Raw genomic sequence first — 27,542 nt, 5'->3', positions numbered from 1 at the left:
AGCTGCTGGTCCTCCTCCTGGGGGAGCAGGGGAGGACAGCGGAGGGGGATTCCAGAGGCAGGTCCCCCGGGCAATGCCGCCTCCGGGCAGTGCCACCTCCAGGGAGTGCACGGAGGCCTGTCTCCAAGCCCCTCCTTCCTCTGCTTCTCTCCTCCTGAGTCCTGGGAGCCGAAGGGGGACTTCAACCCGAGCACCAGCTCCTGGATTCGGTGAGGGCCGAGGCTTGCCCTTCACATTTAGCAAAATGCCACTGAGGAACTATTTCAATTCCGCTTCAAACCACCAGGCCCTGAGATACTACGCAAGCCCTGTGCGGGGAAGCGGGCCTCAGGCCTGGAAAGATGGAACGGAGAAGGCAGACGGCTCTGAGAGCAGGGGCTGGAACGCGGAGCTGCAGGACAGGCCAGCAGGTGCCCGGGGAGTCTGGAAATCTGTCCCGCCTGACACTGGCTGCACGGGTGGCCGGCAGCCCGTCCACCCAAGTGACCAGCACAACGGTGACCTGCCTTCTCTGGGGGTTCCCAGTGGACTCCAGCCCCTCAGTCACTGGGGAAAGGCACAAGTGGCAGAAGCAGCAACCCGGTTTGGGGAAGTGACGCACCTTCCGCAGGGCCCCAGCACCTGAGACGAGCCGGCCTGGCTTCGTCAGTCCCCCGCCGGGGGGGAGCCACGCAGCCACTACCCGGGGAAGAAGTAGTCTCTGTTGCTGACGTTGTAAGGGCTCTGTGGGCCCCTGGCATCCGGTCGGCTGTGCCTCGAGGCGCTGTCGGACCCAGGGCTGCTGGGGGACACTGGTGGGGAGATGAGGGGCACCAGCCCCGGGGTGGGCTTGGGCCTCTCGGGGACCAGCTGTCCCAGCGAGTGTGGCGGGCACCCGCTCGCCTTGCCGTCCTTCAGCGCGCGCAGCCTCCACGTCTTCCTGAACCTTCGCAGGGACAAAGACAAACCACACAGGTGCTTAGATCCCCTCGTGATGAGCCAAGTGAGAAAGAGCAGCTCTTGGCTCAGAAGAGGGACACCACTCATTTCCTCGCAGAGGCACGCGACTCTCTGAAGAGCCGGGGCTCTCAGCGACACTCCGGGGACAGCAGGCATCGATGGTCCCGTTGACAAATGAGGAAACCGCGGCCTATGTGACCACAAGTGTCCCTTACAGCACTAGTGACTTAACTGGTCCCGTTCCAGAGCTTGGTACACATCCATGGTCCCAAATGCATTTACTTACAGAAGCAGAGAGAACTCTTCCCACGTGGAGGGAGAACGGGCCCCTCGCCTCTGGGGCAGGCGAAGGCGGGTGGGGGCAGGGAACGCGCAGCGGGCCAGGGCCGCCCCCGCTCCCTCAGCAGCCCTGCCCCTCGGGCAGGTCCTCCCGGGCCCTGCTGTGAGCACAGCACAGGCACAAGTGACTCATGGGGCAGGAAAGGGGACGCCGAACAGGAAGGAGATAGACATCTCTGCCATCACAGCTTCCCTCCTCAGCTCTGCACCCGGCCCACGGCCAGCGCTCAGGAACCCAGCAGCAGTCCCCGGCAGAGCCGAGCATGAGCTGGACACAGCCGCTTCCAGAGTTGCACCAGGGCCCCTTCCCGAGGCCCCCGGACCTCGTCGCCTGCTCTGCACGGTCCCCCACCAACCCCAGAGCAGGGCCACACATCTCCCTCAGTCCCACCTCACATCAGCCGCTCCGGGAAGGGCTTGGAGGGAGGAGGGAAACCAAGGTCAAAAACAAGGTTCGGGGGTTTTCCTTGGGCTTTTTATATCAACAGGCTATTCCTGTCCCGGTGACGATAAACCATTGATAGTTGGCTCCAAGTCGGCCCCTGGCATCCGGCCTGGGATTGGATGGAATAAACAATGTGCGGAGTGTGGCTGCGGCTCCCCGCTCGGGCACCAGCACCCCTGTAGCAGGGGCTCTGCGGCCGCCAGGCCTGGGTGGGGGGACTGCCCTCCCTCGGGACATGCAAGCTTCCAGAGCACTCAGACCCTCCGACCCAGGAGCTCAGCTTCCGGGGACACACCAGGAGGAAAGCAAAGCCTGACACACGAGGCCATTCCACACCGTGTTGTCTGTGAGAGCGAGCCCCCCCGCCCCCGGCCCAGAGCGGCCAGGGCACGCCTGAGTGAGGGGCTGGGCATGCTCACGTGGCGTCCTGCATTGAGGTAAGCCAGCTTTTACAGAGGAAATGTGTTTCTGTTCTAGCTGATGCTAAAGGTAAAAGGCAGGACTCGGGTGTGGAAGCCATGTCCTCACAGGGACGTGGAAACCCCAGGAGAGCTGTGCAGCAAGCTGGCCTCCACATGAACTCGTCTCCTCCGGGCACACGGGCAAGGCTGTGCACACCTCCAGCACGCTCAGGAGATGCACACTCGGGACCTGAGCTTCCTGGGTGTGTGCTGGACTTTGGTCACATTCACGTTTTTAAAAATCAACAATGGCTGTCTTTGGATAACATGTGAGTTTTTCTTCTTTCCAGTTGTCACTATGTAGCACATGAGCACGTATCACAATTTCTTTTAAAGTCTCTAGCGGTGTCCAACCTCTTTCTCCAAAGCAAGGGACTGGATGGTAAGTGAGAAAGAGGAGTTTTTCTGCTCTTGAAATGCTCCGAGTGAACAAGACGCTTTCTAAAAATCACTGAGCTCAATGCGCCTTCGGGGGAGCCCGGCTGGGGCATCTGGCGCGATGCTGTTCTGGCCGGGCGCGGGGGCATCCGGGGGTCCAGGACCCGCGGCCAGGCCCCAAGCTCCTCAGCCGGTGTCTTCTGTCGGCCTTACCCATCTGTGCCTCGTGATGTTTTACTTAAAGAAAAGGGCTGCAAATGCAACAACATTTTATAAACCACATGACGACCGTCGTCTTTTAAACAAGTGACACGGAGAGACTGAGCCCTCATGAGAAGTGACTCGGGGAGCACTCGCAGACACAGCCACTCCCGTTGCCGGCCACCAGAGCGCCCTATGTTTTCAGTAGTGGCTTCGACTACTGGACCAAGACACACAATTGGGTCACAAGGATTTAAGCAGCCACGACTTAGAACCCCTGCTCCCAAAGACGCCACACCTGTTTTCAGTGGCACATCTGCAAGTGTTCTAATTGTCACTGATAATGCTGAGAAAACATTTAGGAGAAGCTATGCTTTGAGATGCAAAATAAACACGTTGCACAGAAAAACACGGCCCCAGGGGTGGGCGGGTTGTGGTCAGCCGGCCTGTCGCCTTCCGCCAGTTGTAACGGGGCCATCCCAGCGGCACCGCAACTCTTCCAAATACCCAGTTTCCCCAAGTTTATGCACCTTTCTTGACATGTGGGCTTTGGGGAGGGGTGAGGTTTACACACTTGAAATAACTGGCCTGGTCCCCAGTGCATCTGCCGAACACGAGAGAAAACAGAAACTCACCGGCGAGCAGACAAGTCCCTGATGCGACAACACAAGGCACAGCCCGTTCACGCTCCCAGACGCTGGCCATGAAGCCCCCAGCCCGCCGCCCACGGCTGAGCACACCGTGTCTGAGGAGTGGGCCAGTCGGTCCCCAGCCCCACGCTCCGCCATCGGGGCTCCAGCACTCCGCGACAGCGCCCACCTCCCAGCCGACAGTGGACCAGCCTAGTGGGCAGGGACTCTCGGGACTCAGGGTCTAGTCCTGGCTCTGCTGGCAACAAGCTTGTGTCCTTGGGCAAGTCACCTCACCTCTTTGTTAGTCATCTCGTGTCCCCCTGACTAACAGACCCGGGAGGCCCCGTGCAAAGAGCTTCGGGCTGGGGTTGGCTTTCTCAGCCCCAGCAGTCAGCTCCCCAACCCTCCCAGCTCCCGTCTCCTCATCCACCAGGCGGACACGCTGTCAGGCACTCTGGAGGGTCTGTGGCAGGTCCCCCAGAAGGCAGGAAGAAGGACGCAGCCCGCTGGCATGGCCGTCTCTGGCCCGCACGAGATGGTGAGCTCTGAGCACCCCCACGGGCCAACCTCCACATGTGTGGGGTCTTATCTCCCACACACGCTCTGGGTGGCTCCCCTCTTCCCTGGGACAGCAGAGCAGACACAGCCGAACCCAGTGTGAGATGTCACCTTACTCACCTTCCAACCCAGACCACCTTGGCACCAAAGCTGGTTCAGAGTCTCTGGGGGGGTCCCACAAGTGAGGAAACGTCTCTACCCCTTCCTCCCGGACACCCTAAAACCTCCCCTCACAGTCGCCGGCAAGAACCTCAGAAAGCCGCACGCGAGGCAAGAGGGACAGACCGAGGCTGTGTCCTGACCGAGAGCCACCCTCTGCGCCCGGCCCGACGGCCCCCGGGTCTTCAGCTCGGGCACCATCGCAAGGCCCTGCCCTACAGTCGTGAACACTGCACGTTTTCTCACCCGCCCTACAGGAGGAGTAGGGCCGGCGGATGTGTCCGCAAGCCTGGGAACAGTGACAAAATGACCAGCCACCAGAGACAAAGAGACACAGAGCAACGTGGGCATGGCACCAGTTCACCGGCACCGGAGGATGCTCCTGGACAGAGCACTGGGCAGGGGGCCTCCGGCTCTGCTTGTTCTGGGACATGGAACATCTCCAACAGGGTCTGGCCACGCCCCTCGGACCTGCCTGTTCACAGACTTCCGTGGTGTTTCTCACGTGGCCCACAACCACATCGGTATGTGGCTCTTGGAGGACAGGCAAGGTCACATGACACAGCAGCCCCAAGCCTGAGGGGCGTCTCCCAAGTGTGGCGAATGCCGCCCCCTCCGCTTCAGCAAACAGGCTTCCCGGTCCCTCCGCGTCCACACAAGTTTTCAACCTCCGAATGCCACAGGGACCATCACAGCCTCGTCCACATCCGCCCACACGCGGGCAGTGATCCCCGCTGTCTCCCAAACATGTCCGCCCGGGCTTCTCACAGGCACCGCAAATGCCGTGCTCCCAAAGTCGAGTCTCTGCTGTGCTCGACTGTCCCCTGCCAGCGTCTCCGCGAGAGTGACAATACGGCCGTCCACCCAACCGCCAAGGCTGGAGACCCGAGGGTCACCCTAGATGTGCCCCCTTCCTTCTCCTCATCTAACGTGTCATCCAATCTCGTCAGTTCCTCCCGATATACCCCGAATCAGCCAAGTGAGGTGGTGGCCCCCCAGGCCTCCCCCAGCCCCGCTCACCTCAGCACGACGCCGACGCACAGGAGCGTCCCGAAGGCCAGGCTTCCTCCGGCCACCAGGAAGGTGGGCAGCGGCCCTGAAGGCGAGTCTTGCACTAGGAGAAACAGGAGCAGGAAGGGGGAGGGATGCTGGTCAGCGGAACGGTCTGGAGCCCCGGAGGAACCGCAGCCCCGCAGGAGGGGACGGCGCTGGCCAGCGCTCCCACCCGAGCCGACCCGGGAAGACAGGTCCCTGGTGGAATGGGACCCCAGGATTCCACCCACCAGAGCTGGTAGGAGGAGGAGGGGCACCTCAAACTCAGAGCCTCCGAGCTCCTGTGGCCACAGACCCCCTCCCAGTCAGCATGACCTTTCTAGTGGGGCTCGGCCTGTCCCCGCTCAGCCTGTCCCCACGAAGCACAGGGGGCGCAGGACACCGAAGGCTCTGGGTGCCCCACTGAGGACAACATCAGGAGCTCAGGTCAGATGACGTTTTCTCCACTGGGTGTCATGTCTCATCTGTCCCTCCACTCAGTCCTCAAGCAGTGCAGAACCCAGTGTGGGGCTTGAACTCACGACCCTGAGATCAAGACCTGAGCTACGACCAAGGGTCGAGTGTTCAACCGACAGAGCTCCCCAGGGGCCCCCCTGGACCTTACATTCTAATCAAGGGAAAGACAAATCTGTACTATGACCTCAGTAGTGACAGGGCAATGATGAAAATCAGAGGAAGAACAGGGATAACTGGGACAGGCCCCCTGACAAGGGACATCTGAGCAGAGACCTGGGTGTTGTGAAGCAACTGGCCACGGGAGGCAGTATGTGCAAAGGCCCTGAGGTAGGGCATGTGCTGCAGAGCAAGGAGGGCAGAGTGAGCGAGAGGGAGAGTGGAGGAGGCAAGGTTAAGGGGGCGGTCCTGAGCCCACAGAGACCAGAGCTTGGACATGTGATTTCAGGGTCCCCCTGGCCGCTGGTCACAAGAGTCTGTTGGGCATTAATAGAGAAAGCCGGGAGACCAGCGGACAGCTTCTAAGTCCCTCGGGGGAGGGGAGAGGCAGTGGCAGCAGCACGGTGGAGAGGGTGAGAAGGGCAACTCCCAGAAGTGTCTCCGGGTACAACGGGGCCTGCTAAGGGACTAGAAACGGGCGGGGGTGGAAGAGGAAGCCTGCCTGGTCCCCGGCTTGAGCAACCCCATGAACGTGCTGCCAGTCACCAAGATGAGGAAGACAGAGAACACGTCCAGGCTGGCAAGGAGAGGTGGCTTCAAGGGTCCGCTTCAGACCTAAGCTTGTAATTTCTAGAATCACAACCCTCCCTAGCAGGTTACCCAGGCCACTGGATAGTTGAGTTTCGGTTATCAGATGTGGGATCTGAGTTTGGGAGTCATCAGCCCACAGATGGCCTTTCCTTTTACAGATCCGGCTGGAGAAGCCCGTCCCCCAAGGGCCCCATCCCCACTGGAGCCCCGGAGCCCCACCCTGCCTCCCCACTCCCCCCACCATCACTCAAGGCCGGGAACCTTCTGCGATTCCCCCAACTGGACACGCCCTCTGCTATCTCTCAGCTGCCCTTTGATTTATCTCCACCTCTGTTTTGGCCTGTCTCCCAGGCTGCCCTCTGTTCTGCTTACACCATCCTCTTTGTCTGAGCCTGACCCCACAGAGCAGAGCCCCAGAGAGAAGGGGGGAGGGTGCAGACCTCCGCCAGGCAGCCTACATGGGAGCAGAGGTCAAGGATGGCCTCAGAAAGCCCAGAGCTGGCAGAACTGCCCCCCGGAGCCCGGACCCTGGAGTCCCGCATGAATGGCAGACCCCGGGCTCTTCTTGGTGCAAATGTTGGTAAGCTTTCCTGGTCTTGCAGGCAACAAAGCAGATCTCTGGGGTCAAGGGCACCCAAAATAAAGGCTTCCCCCAACATGTATTCCATTCCAGACTCCGATAACATGGTTTGTGGCACAGGCATTTGTATTCTGGGCCAACTGAGGCACATTTCACTGGTCTGTGCCCTTCTGTTAATGGTTCCCTCACCATCGTTCAGCAAACGATGTCAGACTTGCACAGACATGGCAATAAAAGAACACTTCTGCCACTGCCCCCTTCCTTCTGCAGACTGGCTTCCAGCAACATTTCCAAGTCAGAAAGGACTTTCTGCAGAGAAGCGTTTTGTGCCCCTCAGACAGAAGAAGAAACACCCAGTCCTCACCTGGGAGGCTGGTTGCATTTGCAGAATTTTCAGAGAGATTACTTCCACTGTCCTCGCTGGTGGTCAGTGCCTGAAAGACAGATTCCCCGTCAGCTGGTTTCTGCAGATCCCACCATCCCTGGCACCCCTCCAAGCCCACCTTTCCTCTGTCTCAGGACCTCTCTGTACTGACCTGTCACACTCAGCATCTGCACTAGTATTTGCATTAGTTGTATCTACATGTTGACTGCTCAAGGTGGGACTTCTTCCCATCTGCCTCCCCACCAAGAGCCGGGGGCGCAGCCCCTTCCCCAGAAGAGTTCCCCAGAAGGCGAACGCAGCACTGTCCCAGGGAGTACGTGCCACCATCCCCCGGGAAAACCACAGACTAAGATCCTGGACCCATGCTCACTAGCTCTGCATCCTTGGACAGATTTCGGAACCGCTGTGGGGGTCCCGTTCCTCTTTTCCAGGCACAGCCCTCCTGGCCCTGAACCCCGTTACCAGCTGGAACAAGACTCCAGGTGCACGCCCAGAGCAGAGCACAGCTGGCAGACCCTCTGCAGGAGTCCGTGCCCACACCCCAGCTTGGCTGGGAGCATTGGGCCGCACTGCACAGGCTTCCCCGGGAGCTTCTGCCAGGGCCCGGACAGCCCGGTGGTCAGTACGGGTACAGCGCCAGGCCCTGCGCCCCCTCCCAGGGCCACCTTGCTGCAGGAGGCGCTGAACCTCACAGCTCAGCTGGCCCTTCGGGGACTGAGGACCCCAGGAGGACACGCAGCTGGAAACAGGATTACCCGAGGATTTGCTAAGCAGCTTCAGAGGTAATCATCTTTCCAGAAAATTATGATGCCAGGAGCCCACAGAGGAAGGGCTCAGAGGGACTGAATCTGAGTCGCCAGTGAGGCCATCAGCAGCGTCCGCCAGTTCGGAGGTGAGACAGCAGCCATGAGACCCAGGGACTTTGTGAGCTGGGCCAGCACTCCGCACATGTCACAAGGGCCACAGCAGATCTGGGACGCCCCTACCCTGTTTTACAGAGGCTTGAGGACGACAGTAACACCCATGCCACATTTCCAGTTAAGTGCCGGAGCTGGGATTTGAACCGACTCCTGTCCGGTGCCAGCCCACAACTGTTCCCCAGGTTCTGCTGCCCTGACACCCCACGAGGACTCGAGCTCACCTGTGTGGAGGAGGACGCCTCACTCTCAGCTGGAGGGCTCCTGGGTTCTGTGGAGGAAGATGTGTTACGAATGATCCATGGACCCTGAAGCCCCATCAGATGGGCCCCAGGAGCAGAGAAAGTTCATTGCCACGTTACTTAAGAGAGCCTGATGTTAGAAATGAGCAAATCGTCAACCCCAAGGGATTCGCTGTATAAATGAGGATATACCCAGATGTGGCAATGGTCTCTAAAAATAAATCAGAAAAGGGGCACCTGGGGGCTCACTTGGTTGAGTGTCCCACTCTGTTTCGGCTGAGGTCACGATCTCGGGGTCATGAGATCGAGCCCCACATCGGGCTCTGCACTCAGTGTGGAACGTGCTGAAGATTCCCTCTTCCCCTCCCCCCTCCTCCTGGTCACATTCTCTCTCGATCTCTCTCAAATAAATAAATAAATAAAATCTTTAAAATAAATAAATAAATGAAGTAGAAAAACATTGAGGATATAATGTATAAAAAAATGCAAGACTGGGGCACGTGGGAGGTTCAGTGGGTTAAGTCTCTGCCTTTGGCTCAGGTCGTGATCTCAGGGTCCTGGGATCAAGCCCCGTATCGGGCTCCCTGCTCAGCAGGGAGCCTCCTGCCCTCTCTCTCTGCCTCTGCTCTGCCTACTTGTGATCTGTGTGTGTCAAATAAATAAATAAAATCTTTGAAAAAAAAAAAAGGCAAGACATGGAAAGGCTCATGTGGTCTGATCCAAAGTCCCTAAAGAAACGTATTTATAGGGGCACCTGGGTGGCTCCGTGGGTTGAAGCCTCTGCCTTCCGCTCGGGTCGTGATCCCAGAGTCCTGGGATCGAGGCCCGCATCAGGCTCTCTGCTCAGTGGGGAGCCTGCTTCCTCCTCTCTCTCTCTGCCTGCCTCTCTGCCTGCTTGTGATCTCTGTCTGTCAAATAAATAAATAAAATCTAAAAAAAGAAAAGAAAGAAATGTATTTATATCATTATTATTGTGCATTATATTATACCCCATAACACATATTCACACACAGGAGGAAAGAAACACAAGGCCACATCACCAGACAGAAGCACTATTAACATCTGAACGTTCTCCCACTCATCTTTTTGCAATAAAAAACATCTGAACAAGTTCTCATGTGCCTGGGTGGGTTTGGGAGGCTTGGCCCAAGAAGGGACGTGGATCGGGCACACACATGAAGCCCCCCTCCTGGGAGCAGGATTTCTGCAGAAACCGCCCCCCCGCCCCGCAAGCATCAAGAGGTCAAGCATGGAATCAGGAGCAGGAATGCGAGGCCGGGCTCCGCGGCAAACGTGGGCCCAGGGGACTCGGAGCTGAGCTGTGACAGGCAAAGGGTGGAATGCTCTGGATTTTAAAGTATTTTCTTTTCAGTCCATCATGTTTCCATCTAGAAGTTAAAACCACCACAGAAATGGTTCACACAAAGATGTGGAGCCTCCCTGAGGCGGGAGTGGAATGAGGGACAGAGGAGAAGTGCTCCTACTTCTGCTCAGCGGAGAATTTCCGGCAGGACAGGCCTGTCCCCAGGAGGGGAGGAAACCAGAGCATGTTCACCCCTGCACTGTACAGAGGAAACAGAGTCCCAAAGAGGGAAAGCAACATGTCCAAGATCACACAGCAAGCCAGCCCCAAACCAGCCTGGGGTAACTGGGAAGGGTCCAGTCTGATTCCCGGGTGCTCCTCCCGAGCCGAGAACGGGCAGACCCACAGCAGGGGTGACTGGAGGAGGAGCAGAGGGTACGGGCACCAATAACAGCGAAGACTGGGAGTTGGGGCAGCCCTACTCAGGGAATACAGCTGATCGCAGATGGCCACTGGATCCAGGGCCTCCCACACTCAGCCACATGCAGCATCATCTGTGGCCTCAGGGGCTCCAACCTTGCCCTATGGCCTCCAAATCTGGGGGATGGGACCCAGACATCGGGGCTCCTAACAGCTCTCCAAACCCAGAGAGACGCTTCAGTCAGAAAGGGTGACCCATCTAGTCTCTCCCCGCGGTTCTGACGCCCAGCGTGGCACGTGACCCAGAGTAGGGTGCTTAACTTTTGATGGCTTAGATTTCCGGGTACAATGTGGAAATTTTATCTCAACCCAGAACAAGTACAATTTTTCTAATGAATATCAGAATTAAGTCTTACTGACAAGACTTGTTAAAGACCCCCCAGATGGCCACGGAGCCCCCGATACAGACCATCTTGTCCCCAAACATGGAAGGTAAAGCATGTCTGCATTGTTAGGAATAATCGTCATTTCATTTTACAGATGAGGAAACAGGGCCCGAGGGACGTCAGATGACTGCCACTGGGAAAGTGTCCCTAAATCATCAGCACCCCTCTGTGGGCAGCTCCACCGGCCACATCCCGGCTCATCTGTGCGTGCTCGGTTCCATGTCACGCTCCCGTGGTGCTTGTGAGGTGGGCCCTGCCACCTCCATTTTACAAAGACCCCGAGGCTCAGCATTTAGGCAAATGTATTTCCTGTTTCCTAACACCTCCCTTCAGCAGGCACGTTGGGCAAAGAAGGGAAAGGAACGGACAGCCATGGCCCCCGAGTGCCTCGAAGTGACTGGTGGCAACAAAAGCGCACCAACTGTAACCATCTCCAGCATTTACTGAGCACCTGATGTGTGCCAATCTCCGCACCTCCCATGGATCAATCTGTTTAGTCTCCACAACAATATTCGGGAACAGTATCACGATATTCCCCATTTTACAGACGGGGAAACTGAGGCATGGGCAGCTAAAGAACTTGTCCAAAGTTTTGTAAGAAATAAGTGACAAGGGGGTGCCTGGGTGGCTCAGTGGGTTGGGCCTCTGCCTTTGGTTTGGGTCATGTTCCCAGGATCCTGGGATCGAGCCCCACATCGGGCTCTCTGCTCAGCAGGGAGCCTGCTTCCCCCTCTCTCTCTGCCTGCCTCTCTGCCTACTTGTGATCTCTGTCAAATAAATAAATAAAATCTTTAAAAAAAAAGTGACAAGTCTTTCTGGCTCTAAGAATGATTTTTTTTTTTAAGATGTACTTACTTACTGGAAAAGGAGAGGGAGAGCATGAGCAGGGGGAGGGGCAGAGGGAGAGAGAGAGTCTCCAGCAGACTCTCCGAGGAGCACGGAGCTCACAGATCTCCTGACCCCAAGATCACGAGCTGAGGTCAAGAGTCAGACGCTTATCAAACTGCGCCACCCAGGCGCCTCTGGGCTTTTTTTCTCCTTTATTTTTAGAACCATCTCTAGATTAGCATTCCTCAAATTCACAGACTGTATCGTACTCATCTTTGTGAGCACAGAACTTAACGCATCTTACCAAAAAACTATGTAGTTAGTAAATTTCAATTATGGAAAAGCATTTAGGAAAGACTATTAGGAACCTTAATGGTAGTTGCCGCCGTGTGTTCTCCTTGTGTGAGCACCTCCAAGATTACAGGAAACACTTTCACATTCGTAACAGAATGAATGACAAGACTGACAGACCACACAGGAGGGTTTGGGTTTTTTTGTCCCTACAGGAGTTTTTAAAACAAGAAGCTCATTTCCATTAACTTGAGGATTGGTTTGAGCTCACGCGCTGGAGTTTTAGGATAGAGAAATCCAGCATGAAAGGCGGGAGAGGCCCCCGTGACAGATAAGTGATCTGGGTTAAGACACTGAACCTCTCCTAGAAGCTGTTTCTTCATTTCCGGCCCAGCCGCTTCCTCCGACACACCCGACACACCCGCGCTGAAGGGCGCAGAGTCCCGGAGAAAACCGAGCGCGCGCTGACCCTCAGCGCTGGGCACGGAGCGGGCTGTGCCGCCCTGAGCGGACAGATCCCCACTGCGCCTCTGGGGGCGGCCGGGAGAGGGGACCTTCACGTCCTCACCAAACGGAAAGAGACCTGCAGCGCCGCGGTGAGGGACGCTAAGCAGACGACTGCGTCACCATTCGGCAACATAGTATCAAACTCCTGAAACTCACATAACATGGTGTCACAGGTCGATTACACGCAATACAGATAAGAAATGGGGGGGCGGGGGAGCAGAGAATAGAAGACTTTTTTTTGGGCTCGTCAACCGTATTATGACCAGTTAAGGGCAGGGCTTGGGGGCAGGAGCCCAGAGCGGGAAGCGGGACGAAGAAATAAGGAGGTGGAGGGTGGTGGCAGGGAGGCGATCTGAGGTGAGGCGGGGAGAGGGGCTGACCGAGCAGGAAGGGGGCCGGGAGGGCGGGCTTCCGGCAGGGCCTCCCCTCCGGCTCGCGGCTTCACACCTGCGAACCACCCACCAGCAAGTCAATCACTGCCGGCCTCACCTCTCGCCTCCCGCGGACACCACAAGCAGCAGCGGGGGTGGGGGTGTGGGGGCCGCTCTGCGGGCCCAGGGGAACCTGCCGCGGCCGCGGACACGCACGCGCCCCAAGCGGCCCCCTTTCTGTGAAACGGCCAAGAGCCGTTTCCACTTAACTGTGTACGTCCTTCCTCAGCAGAATCAAGTGGCCACTGGCCACGGTCCCCAAACACGCCGGAGCCCCAGGGCCCGGACGCGGCCAGTGGGAGAGAGCAGCGCGCCCGCAACTGCAGCCGGGCCGGGTGTGCGTGTGCGCGTGCGCGTGCGTCCAGGCCAGGTGTGCGCGTGCGTCCAGGCCAGTGTGCGTGTGCGTGTGCGCGTGCGTCCAGGCCAGTGTGCGTGTGCGTGGCCAGGCCAGTGTGCGTGTGCGCGTGCGCAGCCCGGCCGGCCGGCCGGAGGGCGGCAGCGAGGCCCCGGCTGTTGAGGCGGGTCAGGAGCAGCGCTGAGCGCAGCGGACACGGTCTCTCGGGAACCGCGTGCCGGGGCTCTAGAAGGCACAGACTCTCCCTCGAAGGACAAGAAGGGGGCCAAGGGTCTGAGCTCATGGCACCCCAAGGACCCTCGGTGTCAGTTGTCTGCTGAGCGCGGGTAAGCAGCGAGACCAAGCCCGCTTACCCCCGCGGGCTTCCCAGGCCCCCACCCGAAACTCTCCCTTCAGAGGGGCTCCGGGCCGCAGGCTCGCTAGAGGGAGGAGAGGTCCAGGGAGGCCCTCCCACTGGCGAGAGGGGCCGGGGCCATCCAGCTGTGACCCGTCCTTCTGGCCGGACGTCAGGGGCACCGTCTCCCTGCGTCACTGCTGCACGTGCCCGCAGGGGTGATGGCCTTACTGGACGGAGTGGCCCCCCCTTGCCCCTCTCCACCGTCTACCCCACCTGCAAGGAGGCCTTCCACCATGGGCGTGCACCTGCCGGACCCTGCGGCTCTCACACCTGGGCTCCAGCCTGGCCCAAACCCCCCTTCCCACCTGTGCACAGACAGCCTATAATCCCTGTCTCCATGGAGACACTCCTCCACCGTCTGCCACCCAAAGACCTCCTTGGGAAGCGTTTCCTCCTCCTCTCGGCCCCGCAGCCTGCCAACATGAGGGTCAGGGACGCGCGGCCCGCACCATCCACAACCACCGGGAAGTCTCCCCACACTGCCCACTGCACGCCCCCTCCACAGTCTGAGTGGCTCGGGGTCGGTGTCCAGGACAGTGATCCTGGGACACCCACAGCCTCCCTCCTGTCACCCCAGGGACCAACCAGCACCGTGTGGCAACTGCAAACACCCCCGCAGCAGACACGTCACTATCCCTGGAGGGTGTCTTCTCTCTGCGCTCACAAAAACTTTCGCAAGGGGCCTCCGTCCCAGCCATCTTGGCAGTGGCCCTTGAGGTAGGGAACAAAAACTCACTGCAGTCCATTATCTCTAGGCTCTAGCGTTTCAGGAAAAGGGGATAGCATGTGCCCAGCCACAAGCAGACCCTGAAGATGACCAGACAGGCAGAGAGAGACGGGCCGTCCTCCTCAGCACCTGCCTGGACCGGGGTAACAGGGACCAGAGCCACACACACATCCACCCATGCCGGGGCCCCTCACACCAGGAGCGGGACACATGGGAGATGGCCGTCACCTATGCAGACGTGTCTGCTGTCACGAGAGGCATGCCAGAACAAGCTGGTGACAAGTAAATCACGCAAAGAATTTCTTCAATGAAACCAGCCAGAGCTTGTTTTGAAAACAGACCTGGAAGGGAACCAGACAGGTCTCAGCATCCCCACCTCACATGGGCAAGGCTAAGGCTCTGAGAGGCCCTACAGCCTGACTCCCGGGTCCAGCGTGTCTCCCATAACCTCCCTGTCCCCCAGAGGTCACCACTCCCACACCAAGGCTGGGAGGCAGGAGCGGCCTGCATGTCTGGGTCCTGGGCAGCTGGGAAGCCCACTGGTGTCCCCAAAAGCCAAGGAACTGCACCATCAGGAAAACTCGCTAAACCCCTCTCCAGACGGCTCCCCGCTCTCTCGCACCGGCCCCCCGACCTCCCCCCACTGCCCTCAGCAGGGGGGACAGCCAGCTTCTCTCTTGGGGGGCTCTGAGGATCCCCCAAAACCACATGTGCATAAGACGGGGGGTCCCGAAGGCTTCAGTCGCTGATGGGAGACGCCACCAGGTGTCCTGTCCAAGCCTCTGCAGTCACTGCAGCAAGGCACAGCAGCACAGCCACCCCAAGCTGGAAAGTCAAAGACTGGACCCAGTGCTGGCCAGGCGGCCCAGCTCTACCGCCGCCCACTGTGGCGACGATGTCCGTAATCTGAAGAGGGACAGCCACCAAGGACACCAGGTGCAGAGGAAGGGAGCAGACCAGTGCACAGGCTCTCCACGCGGCAGCCAGGGACAAGACACCTGAGCAGACACGGGTCCTTGGGAGCCGCCAAGAACTTCGGAAGAGCAGACCAGTGGACTTGTCTCGGGACTCGTCTACCCCAGAGGACAGGGTGGGGCTCATGTGAGAAAGAACTTTCTTCCTGAGCAGACATGTCTCCAAGGAAGACACACAAATGGGCCAGAAGCACACGGAAACGTGGTGAACATCACAGCTCCTGATGGAAACGCAGACCAGCCTCACACCCACTTCACACCCGGGGGTGCTCTTACCAGCAACCAAACACAAAGAACAGAAAATCCCGAGTGTGGAGGAGGCTGTGATTGGAACCCTGTGCATTGCTGGTAAGAATGTAAAATGGTGCAGCCACGGAGGAAAACAGTGCATTCGTTCCTCAAAAAATTAAGAACAGAACTACTGTCTGAGGCAGCAATTTTTCACTTCCGGGTATTTACTCGAAAGATCCGCAAGCAGGGACCCAGACAGATGCTGTCCAGCGGCGCTCACGGCAGAGTCCGCCACAGCGGCCAGAAGGCGGAGGCAGCGCATGGGGCCGTCCACAGGTGAGTGCGCAAGCCACACGTGGGCCACTGTGCCCCGAATAGGCCTCAGCCTCAGAGGAAGGAAGCTTGGACACTTGCTACAACACGATGAACCCCGAGGACATCACGCTACGTGAAACAAGACCTGTCACCGAAAGACAGCTCCCCCAGGTCAAGAGTGCGAGTACAAACCTCTCCTTAATGAAATGACACAATTAGATACTTCAACATGATTCATTACAATCTTATCAATAATTATTACTCTATTTTCTACATTTCAACTAAAAGTATCAAAATGTAATTTTCCAGAAAATCGTGAACCAAAATTAATTTCAGAGTCAATTAGCACTTGATTGGCACTTCCGTGAGGAGCGAACCTCAGAGACAGCAGGTGGCGGTCCCCTTCGCATCTAATGGGGACAGAGTTTTGGTTTTGCAGCAAGAAGAGCTCTGGGAGCAGACGGTGGGACGGCATGTTAACCGCGCAAATGTGCTTAACGCCATTGAACAGATACTCAGAAACGGCTACAGTGGTCAAAGTTGAGTTACATGTGTTTTACCACATTCCAACATTTTTAAAGACAAAGAAGAGCTTTCTAACACAAACAGAATTTCTTAAAGCTGTTTGTGACCGTCTGAGCAGAGGCCTGAGGCCGAGACATTCCCTCCGCACAACGCTGTCAGCCATTTACCCCCACGCCAAGCTTCCAAGGCCACAGTAAGGTTCGGCATTCGGACGATGAGCCTGTTCTGGCTCAAAACGTTCACGAATCACAGAAAGTCACGGACAGGTCAACACGAGCTGGCCTGAGGATGTTCCGATGCATTTACACGGTCTCCCTGTGGGAGACGGACCAGTTAGGCCTTCCCCGATTCCTGTCCGGGCCTTCGCAGGGAAGGAGCTTTTGAGAGAGGGTCCGCCAGAAACCTGCCTCCCGCTCTCCACGGGCAGCGGCAGGAAAAGGACCAGCTGTGAGCGGAGCCTGCAACCTCACGTGCGTCCAACTCAGGAGCTCCTTAACCCAGGCCTCCTCTGGCTCCCCCAGGACAGGAAAGGAGGGCGTCGCGCAGCGAAGCAGGAAGAGGAAGAGCCACCGTGCGCCAGCCTCCTCTCGGGGGCGGAATGCCAGCCTCTCTGTGCCAGTCTTCTCCCCAGGGCCGGGGCGGGAGAGCCGGCAGGGCAGGGACGGGCCCGGCCGTCACTTCCATTCTATGTTTCTGTTCTACCCACACGTGAGCAGTGCACGGGTACTGCATTTTCTGTTTTAATTAACTGGTACTTACGAACAACTCTTTTGGCTCAACCCTGTTGCCGGGCTATAAAGATGTGATGCTGAAGCTGCCACCATTCTAGGACGCGGACACCGGGAGCAACGGAATGGGCTCCTGGAGTGGGGGTGAGCCCTCCATCTCTGGAAGCATTCAACCAGACACCAGATGACCCTCCCCCCGGCACTATAATCCGAGAAACTCCCGCACTGGGTCTGGGTCTGCTCAATCCTAAACTTTCATAGGAAGGAATCCAAAGATGCCTTAAATTGTTTTCTCAGGAAAAACGCCTAACAGTTGTGTTGGCTGCTGCTCTGTAGGCACCAGGAGAAGAATGGGAAACAGAGGCCAAGCAGCTCCCTCTGGGAGGCAGGACTGGACACAGGAAGGGTTAGGACAAGAGGCACTGGTATTAGAAACCCTTCCCAGCTTCTTGGCCGTGAGAATGTACTAACTTGGTAAGAATTTCAGCAGTTAAGGGTGACTTGGCTCAGTTGGTTAAGTGTCTCCCTTCGGCTCAGGTCATGATCTCTGGGTCCTGGATCAAGCCCCACATTGGCTTCCTGCTCAGCGGGGAGCCTGCTTCCCCCCACCCCAGCCCCACCCGCCTGCCTCTCTGCCTACTTGTGATCTCTGTCTCTGTCAAATACATAAAATCTTTAAAAAAAATTTCAGCAGTTAAAAAAACACATTAATCACAGTTACTAAACAACACATTTTCAAAAAACACCTGGTAACAGGAGAGCACTCATGGTGTTCTCCACACACGTACTTGGAAAAGGAAAGCAGCACACTGAAATGTTCTCACTGGGTTTCTCGAGGTGGTAAAAATACTGATAATCATCATTTTTCATACATTTGTGGAATGTTTCACGTTTTCTATCAAGCACAGTAATTTCAGTAACTCCCTAAAGGCAGTTTTATCACCTTTAACACCTTTTTAAAAATGAGAGATTAGTAACCGTGGACACTAAGTACAGCTACATATTCTCGGTGGCTTCCCCATGAAGCTGGAGTGCTGCGTGCCCCACCCCCATCCCCCTCCCGCACCTCTGCAGCCAGGAAGGGGACCCGCGTGGGCAGAGCCGAAGGCCCCAGCTGCCAGCAGCACCACGAGCGGCGTGTGCACCCCACACGGGAGCTGGTGCCGGCCTCCCTCCCAAACCCGGGTGGCTGCAGGCTCGCCGTGACAGCACCAGTTGGGGGACAGTAACACAGCAGACACTTCCCCGCCACGCCCACCATGGTACCTGTCCAAGGGGTGCCGCTGGCTTCAGGGCTCCAAGCGCTCCAGGAGCCGTGCCCAAACTCCTCCCGAGCCCGGAGCTGCACCACGTGCCGCAGGCCCTTCCAGGCGTCATGGATGGTGCACTGGTGCCGGGGCTCCTGGACCTGCGGGCAGGGGGCCCAGCAGCAGTGGGTGAGGCCAGGGGGCACCAGCCAGACAGCCCTTTCCACCCCCAGCGGCATCCTCTGTCAGACGCAGGGAGGGACCGGCTGCAGAGGTGCTCAGAGCCTCCGCGCAGGACCCCGCCAGCCTGCGGCCCAGCTGCCTGTCCCGGGCACGCGCGTGCTCTCCGGCCGGTGAAGGCGCGGGACAGCATCCTCACTGCTGTGCACTGAACGAGACAACCCAGCCTCCCAAGGACCCGGGCCTCACCCACGCCGGCACAGCAGGGAGTCACATGACCACAGAGAACGGGTGTCTCATCCCAGGAACCCTGAGTACCCAGCCACTCTTCTCCGTAAGTAAAAGGATTTACCATCCACGTGGTAAAGGTCTTCGAGCGCTCAGCCCGGTACCGGAGCTCAAACTGCAGCCTGTAGAAATAGGAGTTCCAGGAGGGGGGGTCTCTCCAGGTGACACGGAGCCAGCGGGGATTTCCATCCACAGCCGTGACGGTGACGTTGGCCGGCGGGTCGGGCTGCACTGCGGGCGAGGAGGGCAGGCTCCCATGCAGCGGCAAGCATGGCCCCCGTCCCCCCAGAACGGGCCAGAGACACCCCAGTGCCCAGACCAGCACCCCCGTGTCACCTGCCAGGGCACAGGAAGCCCCCAGGGCACCAGCCCAGCACACCGCAGCGCCAGCCCCTGCGCCCCCCAGCCGTCTGTGAGGGGCATCAGAGGGGCAGGGGCGTCTGGCCAGGGCGCGCAAGAGCTTACTCACGGATTTCATAGCCCTCAAATGTGAGGACCCTGCTGGACTTGGTCCCAGCACTGCTGCTGACGCACAGGGACACCATGTACAAGGAGTTGTCCCCCTCCGGGACCTCCAGCTGGCAGGAGAACTTGCGGGGCCCCTGGGAGTAGGGGCACGGCTCCTGGAGGTCTCCCAGCGGGCGGCTCTGACTGTGAACACAGGACAAGGACGGGCTGGCTGCCGGCGTCCGCCCTTGTTCGGGGCCGCAAGGCTGAGATGCCCCAAGCTCAGCAGCACTTAGCAGGTCTCGTGATTTCTGTCGATTATCCAACCTCACCAAGCCTCTGTTTTCTCATTCGGAAATGGGAATATCGGTAACACCCACCCCACGGGGGCATGTTAGGATTTGCTGACCACAGAGGGAGACAACCAGGTTAGTGCCTGTGCAGGCAGGTCCCAGCGCCCAGCTAGAGCATACCCCGCCCCTAAGGCATTGGACGAGGGAGCCTCCGGCCTCTGTCCCCAGGGAGGGGCAGCAAGGAGCCCAGGGAGGCCCCCTCCCCAGCCCTGAGTCTCTAACAGAAACCACTTGGCCTCGGGGGACGAGGACAGCCCATGGAACAGCCAGGCACCTGCTCCCCGGCTTCCCAAGGAGGCCAATGAGCCCGGAAGAGAATTCTGGGCAGCTACAGACATTCAGGGTGAGTCAGACACTGTCCCACTGGGCCTGGAAGCCTGAAACGGCCATTTGGGACATGTGTGGGCGCAGGAGGGGCAGGCAGCCACTCACCCGGCCGCCGGGGCTACAGGTCCCTGCTGATTCAGGGGCCGACCCCTGCCCAGAACAAGCTTTCCCCTGCTTGTCCACTCCCAGGCAGAGTCAGAGCCTCCATCCCACCTAACGCTGAAGGTGGGTCACCAGGGGTACTGAGGGTGGGTACCTCTCCAGCCGTCCTGGTGAGGACGCAGCCCGGGGCCCGCGCTGGGAAGAACGGGTAAGCCAGCACCGTGGGGCGAGCGTACCCGGAGCAGGAGCAGCGCGCACCTTCCCCCCACAGACTGGCGGCTCTCCTCCCGCTTCCCTAGTCCAGGAGCTGCTGTGGGGACCCATGAGCCTGCCCGGTGTTTCCGGTGTTTCCGTGGCAGGTCTGGGCAGGGCGGGACATCCTGTCTGGGGACAAACACCTTCTAGGTCCCAAACGATGACACCCATGACCCGAGTCTGCGTTCCGGAGGTCCTGATTACCCCTATGGGCTGCCGTGCCACTCCTAGTCGGACTGTGGGCTCAGTCGCGCACAGACAACGGGCAGTAAGGTTGGCCCCTGATGACACTCGGCACACAGACACCAGCAGAAACCAAGCCCTGGAGTCACTGCCCGGATCTCTGACCCTGACGACCTCCAGCTTACACTCAATAACCAGCACCAGGACATGTGGCCAGCATCTCCCCCCCACAGCCTTCCCCCTCCTCCCCGACCTCCCCCCGCGCCCCCCCCACCATGGCTCTCAAGGCCTCTCCTAGGGAAGGGGCCTGATAAAAGGCTCACACCCCACACTTCTCAGGAGCTGCCAGCTCGGGTCAGAGCCAACCCCAAACCTGGCATTTTGAATAAACTCAGACAGACTTGGCTCTGACCGTAGCAGAGCCACTTACAAGCAAGATGACCTTAAAGCGAGTTCATGGATGGCTCGACATCAGCCTCTCCATCTGCTGAACAAGGGAAGTGACACTGCTCCCCCCACGGGGTCACGTGGTCATGAAGCAGCACCGCCCAGCCGGCAAGTTCTCTTTCTGTCCCCCAGCCCCTCCCTCATCCCCAAGTGGTGAAGTCTGGGAACCCCTGCCCAGACTCCCACTGAGAGCCGGCACCCCTCCAGGGGCCTCCGAAGGACGGGGAAGACGGACACACAGCCTGGCCCAGATACTCACAACTTCCTCACCAGTAACGTGGCCCTGGTGGTCGGGGAGGGTGGGTTCTGGGGAGCCCACTCACAGGCTACCTTGCTGAGCGGACTCTTCCGAAAGCAGGTGAGCTGGGGCTCCTCGGGGGGCACTGAAGGGAGAGCACAGGCAGAATGAGGGGGAACACGGCCCTGCAGCCCCTGAGCCAGCCCCAAGACCACACCGAGCCCCCCAACACACACACACTCGTACAATCTTTGCCACAACAGTAAGGTAATAAAATTAACCACACTAACCACCAGGGACACTGGGCACAGGGGTGACGCTGTGAAGGAGGAGGAGCCCCCAAACCCAGGCCTCAGGCTGTGAACCCCTGGCCTCGGCTCTAAGCACTCGGGCCAGGAGGAGGGTGGGGTCCCCGCCGGCCAGATGCCCCCCGCCAGCCCCGAGCAGCCTCATCCATCTCGGGGCTGGCAGGCGGCAGTGGATCTTTCCTGATTTTGTCAGGCCAAGGAAATCACAGGCGTTTAAAGCGACAGCTGGGACCCGTCCCCTAGCACTCTGAGCTCTCAACTCACCGTCCACCAGCAAATGCACAGTTCCGGCCAGGCGGCCGTCCTGGTAACAGGAATAGTTTCCAGAGTCGCTGAGCTGCACGGACCTCAGAAGCAGCCTTCTTCCCACAGCAGCCCAGCTGCCCTGCGGGGAGCCGGCCACAGGATGCCCCAGCTGCCAGTGAACGGTGGCGTCGTCTCCCGGCTCCCCGCCCGGGCAGGTGAGGGTCACGCTGGCCCCAGGCAGGCTGGTCATCGCACCGCTCGCCACCTCTGTGGAGGGAGGGGACGCTCAGTAAGCCCACAGCGGCCAAGAAGGGCTTTGCTCCTGGTCTGGGAAGTCATGGGGGCTTCAGAACCACACGCCTCTCCAGCCCAGCCGCTGGTCCCAGCCACGGCCCCCCAGGGGCCTCGGGAAGCCACCTGACTCCTCTGATCGGAAAACCCTCGGGGCGCCTGGAGGGCTCCATAGGTGAAGCGTCTTTGGCTCAGGTCATGGTCCCGGGGTCCTGGGATCGAGGCCCATGTCTCCGGCTCAGCAGAGAATCTCTCTCTCCCTCTGCCTCTCCCCGACCCCACGCTTGCGCTCTGTCTTCCAAGTGAGTAAAAAATTTAAAAATAAGTAATAAATAAAATCTTTTTTAAGTGTATAAGTGAAGAAAAAAAATAAATGCATTTTTAAGAAAAGAAAAAAGAAAACCCTCGGGGGCCTGCCACTGGCCACAGCATGAATTCTGAGCATGAGGCCTGGCGCACAGGGCCTTCCACCACCCATCCCCGCAACGCTCGCAGGCCTCACCTCTCCCCGCGCCCCTCGAGGGTACAGAGTCCCGCTGCTGCCCCCATGACCTTCTCTGTCAGGTCTCCATACCGCCCACCCCAGGCCTTCCCTCACCCCCAGCTGGATCAGGTCCCCACCGGCGCCGCCCTCCTCGCCCGGCCCCCACCCGCCGCCACAGGGTTACCACGTCTGCCCCCGTCTGCCCTCCAAGACTCTAATGCCACAGGAATCGACAGCCTATGCTCTGATCGGTTCCATGTCGGTGCCCAGCCCGCTGCCCGGCACACAACAGGGGCCGCTGGGCACCCGGCGGGCGAGCGGCCGAGCAAACCCACACACCCAGCTGCTCAGCAGGCGCAGGGCCGCACCCGGACCCTCAGGACAGCAGGGGACCCTTCCACACGCGGTCAGACGCGCGGGCGTCAGGAGGCTGCGCAGCGGCGGGGCGGCCCTCCGTCGGGGACCTGCTCCTGCCTATGCAACCCGCAGGACAAGGCTACTTTCATCCTTGGGAGCAGATCGGAAGGTAAAAAAGAACCAACGTGCTCCCTCCCCTGAAAAGTACCACGTAAGTGCGACTTGAAAGAAGAATACTGAAAACGAAAGACAGGTGAACTTTCCTCAGTACAAGTTAAACAGAGTCACAGAATTTGAGATAAAATTAGTCAACCAATTAACTAAATGCGTCCACCCAGCTAGGGGAATCGAAGCCAGGAAATACAGCCATTTTTCTTATTAAGCACACTTGGGGGTGCCTGGGTGCCTCAGTTGGCTGGGCGACTGCCTTCGGCCCAGGTCATGATCCTGGAGTCCCGGGATCGAGTCCCACACTGGGCTCCCAGCTCCATGGGGAGTCTGCTTCTCCCTCTGACCTTCTCCCCTCTTGTCCTCCCTCTCGTTCTCTCTCAAATTAATAAATAAAATCTTTAATTAAAAAAAATAATAAAAGCATACTTGGCCCTTCCAACCATCTGTTAGCAGCAGCAGCAGCAGCAATAAATCCCACCAAAGATTTAGGAAAAGCCCGGCAGGAACCGCCCTCGCCTTCCCCCAGCTCCCAGCCTGAAGGGCCAGCATTAACGGGTCTGACCCGCTAAGCCTTCCTCTGGGGAGGAGGAGCTCATGTCACACTTGGCAGGCTGTCCTTCCTGCTCCACCACACCCAAGGTGGCAGACAGAGGGACTAAGGGTCAGTGAGACCCCCAGTTGGCAAGCACCCCCAGAGTGACCGCTGGACAAGGCACGGCCTTCAAGAGTCATCCTCACTTCACCACTTGGAGCCTGACACGCCCCTCCCCAGCACCCTCTACCCGGAGGCTGGCCACTCGGGGATGGGGACAGGGGCAGGGTAGCCACCGGCCCTCACTGGGTTTCTTCGCCAGAGCTTTGGACTCTGGAAAAACAGTCGAATCTCACCGTGCAGGGAGGGCCATTCAGGCTGGTTCGTTATACCCCGCGGCCTTGATTTCTCCTCCCTCTCTGACCTACATCCCACAAATATTCCAGAAGGACCCCAAGGAGGAGGATACCGTCTGGCAGCAGAAAGACCCTGCCCTCGAGACAGGAGACGCCTTCCCCACTGCAGAACGGGGACTCGGGAACCAGGCTTCCCCAACAGCAGCACAACCCAGCCCCTGAAAGCCCGGGTCCCCTGAGGGTGCCTCCCTGCCCAGATGGCTCTAGAAGCCCGAGCCACAGCATACCCTTCACGTGGGACCCTCGGTAACGGTCAGATGCGGTTTCTGAAGCCACTGCAAAATACGGCCCCCACCACGGGAGCACACGTCCCACCACGGGAGCACACGTCCCACCACGAGAGCCCCAGCGCTCGCACAGCCACCACCCAGAAGGCACCCTGCCTTGGCAATGTTCCAGTTTGGGTGCAACCCGTCTTTACTTTAAAAATAGGTTCGCTGCACACAGATCCCTATTTTTTTCTGGGCCTTGATTGATTTGGAAGCTTTCTGTAAAAGGTGCGCACGCAGTCTGCTGAAGCGAGCTTTTGTCATTCATTACGGGTCTGGGACTCATCCAGGAGCAGCCGTAGCTCACCCCCTTGTGCCTGCGATACCTGCCACCGTGGTTCTCCCGCCCAGGGAGGGCTGGGGGCTTCCAGCGTCTGCCGCATCAGAGTGCGGCTATCGGCTCCCTCCCACCTACTCCTGGTCATTTGCACAGGACTCTCCGGAGTGGGGCCACTGGTCCCAGCATGTGTGTCACATGTGTCCTGTTGCGGACGCCAGTGGGCACCTCATGGGCGCGTCCGGTTCAGAGTCCACAATGACTTCCATCTGTGCCCGATGAAGCTATGTTTAGAAGACCCACCCAACGCTGCTTCTTTTGGAGATTTTTTTTTAAAGATCTTATTCACCTGACAGAGATCACAGGTAGACAGAGAGGCAGGCAGGGCTGGGGGTGGGATGGGGGGAGGGGGAAGCAGGCTCCCCGCTGAGCAGAGAGCCTGATGTGGGACTCGATCCCAGGACCCTGAGATCATGACCTGAGCTGAAGGCAGAGGCTTAACCCACTGAGCCACCCAGGCACCCCTGGAGATTTTTTTGTAAGTAACCTCTATATCCAAGGTGGGACTTGAACTCACAGACCTGAGATCAAGCCACATGCCCTATTGATGGAGCCACTAGGCCCACTGTCTTTTGTTCGTTATTTTTAAGATTTGATTTTTACCATCCAACACTTCTGATCACCATGTCCACATTTTGGCTTCTCCATTTTCTACCGGATGAGAGTTAACACAGATGTGACGCTCATGCACAAGGTACCACCGCTGCAGGAACCAAGACGCAGAAACCGCTGGAGGACCATGCAGGTCGGGGCTGACCTTCCCGATTCCCCTTCAGCTGACAAGCAGAAATCCGACTTCACCAGGCACCAGAACCCGACAGACACGACAGAGACACGGGTGGCTGCAGGAAGGTTGACGCACGGCAACTCCTTCAGCTGACACTTTCACGGGGCACGGCTCCCATCCCCAGCCGTGACTATGAGACATTCATCAAAGAACTCAGTAGGTGCTTAATACATGTCTAATGCAGGGTGCTGGAGAGGGACCCACAGGGACAGGGCCTCCCCACTGGAAACAGCCAAGAGAGCTCGTCAGAGATGACACAGTGGTCTGACCCTGCCCTAGATGGGGGAGCTCTTCAGACCAGGAGCTGCGGGGAGCCTGGAGCCAGAGGGAGCTCTGTCCTGCTTCTGCACTTGCCAGTTCCAGGAGACTTGCTTCTCCGCCCACCTCCCTCCCCCAGGTCAGCCCGGAAGCTGCCTCCGTGTGTGGTGACCAGCCGGTCCCTCCCTGCTTGCTCTAACAATGCCCACAGCACTGGGGCAGCTCGAGAAAGAGCAAATAAAAGGCTTTTTTTTTCTCGTCCACAAAAGCAGAGCTGGGGAGCAACCTGATGGCCACTCCTTCTGCCAAGTTGCTTGAGTAATGGTTTTCTGAGTCCTTAAAACTGAGTCACCATTTTTTTTTTAACAGGGAATGATTAATTATAAACCACCCATTGGCAACTATTGCCTGTCCCGGCCCTTCTTCCAAATGCGCTTCTTCTGGGGGCGCCAGGCCGGCTCAGTAGGTAGAGCAGGCAACTCTGCGGGTTCAAGCCCCACAGCAAGCACAGAGGGCCCCTCAAAAAAAAAATGTGCAAACTGTTTCTTCTAGAACCTGTGAAGAACACTTTGTCAACTACGCTTCTGAAAACACTCTGCAGGCTGGTCAAATACTCAGCCAGGAAAGACGGCAAGACAATAAGGGAGCTGAAGCCAGGGCGGGCAGGGCCGTCCCTCCCGCCGGCTTACCCTGCTCCACCGGGACCTCCACCTTCCTCTGAGCCAGGGCCAGTGACACCCGGGCCTCGGGCCTCGGCCCAGCTCTCTGCAGGAAGGAAGTGCTGGCCCCTCTCAGCCCTGCCCGCCTCTCCAGAGGGTGAGACGGGAAGTGACTTCTTTCTCTGCCTTCAACCTTCTTGCAGATTTTAGATCTGTAAGCCGTGTGGTTCTCAGAACCAGTACGTGTGCATTTAAAACAAAGGAGCAGCACAGCCTGGGCCTCTCCAAGTTACTCTGCCTCGGGAGGAGGAGGGACGTGGGGCAGAGCACAAGGGGACCTGGCTCCTCAGGACAAGTCCCTCTGGGTCACAGAGGGTTCGCCCATCCCTGGGCTCCAGGCTCTGTCCCTTGTTGCCTCTGCTGGGCTCCACAGCCCAGGCCCTCAGCTCTGCCGGCCGGACCCCCGTCTGCTCGAGGTCACGGCTCCTCCCCGTCTGCCCAGCCAGCTCCCCCCAGCAAGCAGGCCCCTCCCCAAGCAGGACTCCCTGAATGAGCGAGCGGAGTGGCCCTGTGCGGCCCCTGGGGCCCCGCCATCCCTCCAGATGCACCTCCCGGCCCTCACTCAGACGCTGGGCGCTGGGCGAGGGGGTGGCAGGGAGGGGGCAGCCCCCACGCTCCAGCACTGACCCGAGAGCACGCGGGGCCGAGCCACAGCTCCGCGGCCTGCGGGCAGGGCTGCAAGCCTGCACCCGGCCCTCCGGAGAACACGAGGGCGTCTGTGTGCCACCACAGGCCAGGCCGGAAGCCCTCGCCGGGGCAGCACAGACAGTCGCCACCACTGTGCGCCAAGCCTCCTCATCCTCCTGTCCACAGCGGCACCTCAGACCCCACGACGCCCTGCAGGGAACTCACCGCTGCCTGTACCACCAGCCATCAGGAGCGGCCGCCAGCGCACTGAGGGATCCGGGGACGGGGGATCTGGGTCGGGGGTCTGAGCACTGGGGCCGCAGCGACTGGAGCTCTGATGGGGGGCACAAATGGAAAGGGCACCAGAAAGCGAAAGCCCACAGGGGACAGGTGGCCGGGGAGCCCTCAAGGGTGAGACTAGCCTCTGCGGACGGAAGGGCACAGGCCCAAGGCCCCCAGCCCAACCCCAACAGGAGCCAGACTGCGCCTTCCTTCCCTTCACCCTCCCATCACCTGGAGAACGAGCCTGCTGGCCCCCAGGCCCCAGCACTCAGCACCACGGAGGCAGGGGACAGCAGGCGGCACCGGAGGACCGGGAGCCTCTTTCGCTCCTCCCCAGGCTGGCGTCCAAAGCAGGACGGCAGACCCCGCACCCCAGCTTCCTGTGAAGGCAAGGGGCCCACAGGGGACAAAAGCACATCCC

The 27,542-nt window shown here is 58.9% G+C and overlaps 1 protein-coding gene across 3 annotated transcripts in view; it reads right to left on the bottom strand.

The window, feature by feature from the left end:
* Window positions 1-598: 598 nt before the first annotated feature.
* IL6R (interleukin 6 receptor) overlaps window positions 599-27,542 on the bottom strand; it is a 37,072-nt gene continuing 10,128 nt past the window's right edge. The window contains exons 2-10 of one of the 3 annotated variants that reach the window (XM_032845038.1): window positions 21,610-21,858; window positions 21,059-21,182; window positions 19,155-19,336; window positions 18,750-18,916; window positions 18,237-18,378; window positions 8,475-8,521; window positions 7,313-7,382; window positions 5,133-5,226; window positions 599-925 (exon numbers count right to left, since the gene is read on the bottom strand). In XM_032845038.1, coding sequence (XP_032700929.1) covers window positions 679-925; window positions 5,133-5,226; window positions 7,313-7,382; window positions 8,475-8,521; window positions 18,237-18,378; window positions 18,750-18,916; window positions 19,155-19,336; window positions 21,059-21,182; window positions 21,610-21,858 — 1,322 coding nt within the window. In that variant the 3' untranslated portion in view covers window positions 599-678. Of the gene's footprint in view, window positions 926-2,719; window positions 2,814-2,882; window positions 3,368-5,132; window positions 5,227-7,312; window positions 7,383-8,474; window positions 8,522-18,236; window positions 18,379-18,749; window positions 18,917-19,154; window positions 19,337-21,058; window positions 21,183-21,609; window positions 21,859-27,542 lie in introns of those variants that run through there. The other 2 variants (XM_032845037.1, XM_032845036.1) reach the window with 2 other exon arrangements.

This window comes from Lontra canadensis, unplaced genomic scaffold (genome assembly GCF_010015895.1).
Source record: "Lontra canadensis isolate GAN:19392208 unplaced genomic scaffold, GSC_riverotter_1.0 scaffold160, whole genome shotgun sequence".
In the NCBI taxonomy this organism is placed as follows: domain Eukaryota; kingdom Metazoa; phylum Chordata; class Mammalia; order Carnivora; family Mustelidae; genus Lontra; species Lontra canadensis.
The sequence above is the reverse complement of the archived record's forward strand: the minus strand, read 5'-3'. Positions and strand labels throughout refer to the sequence as shown.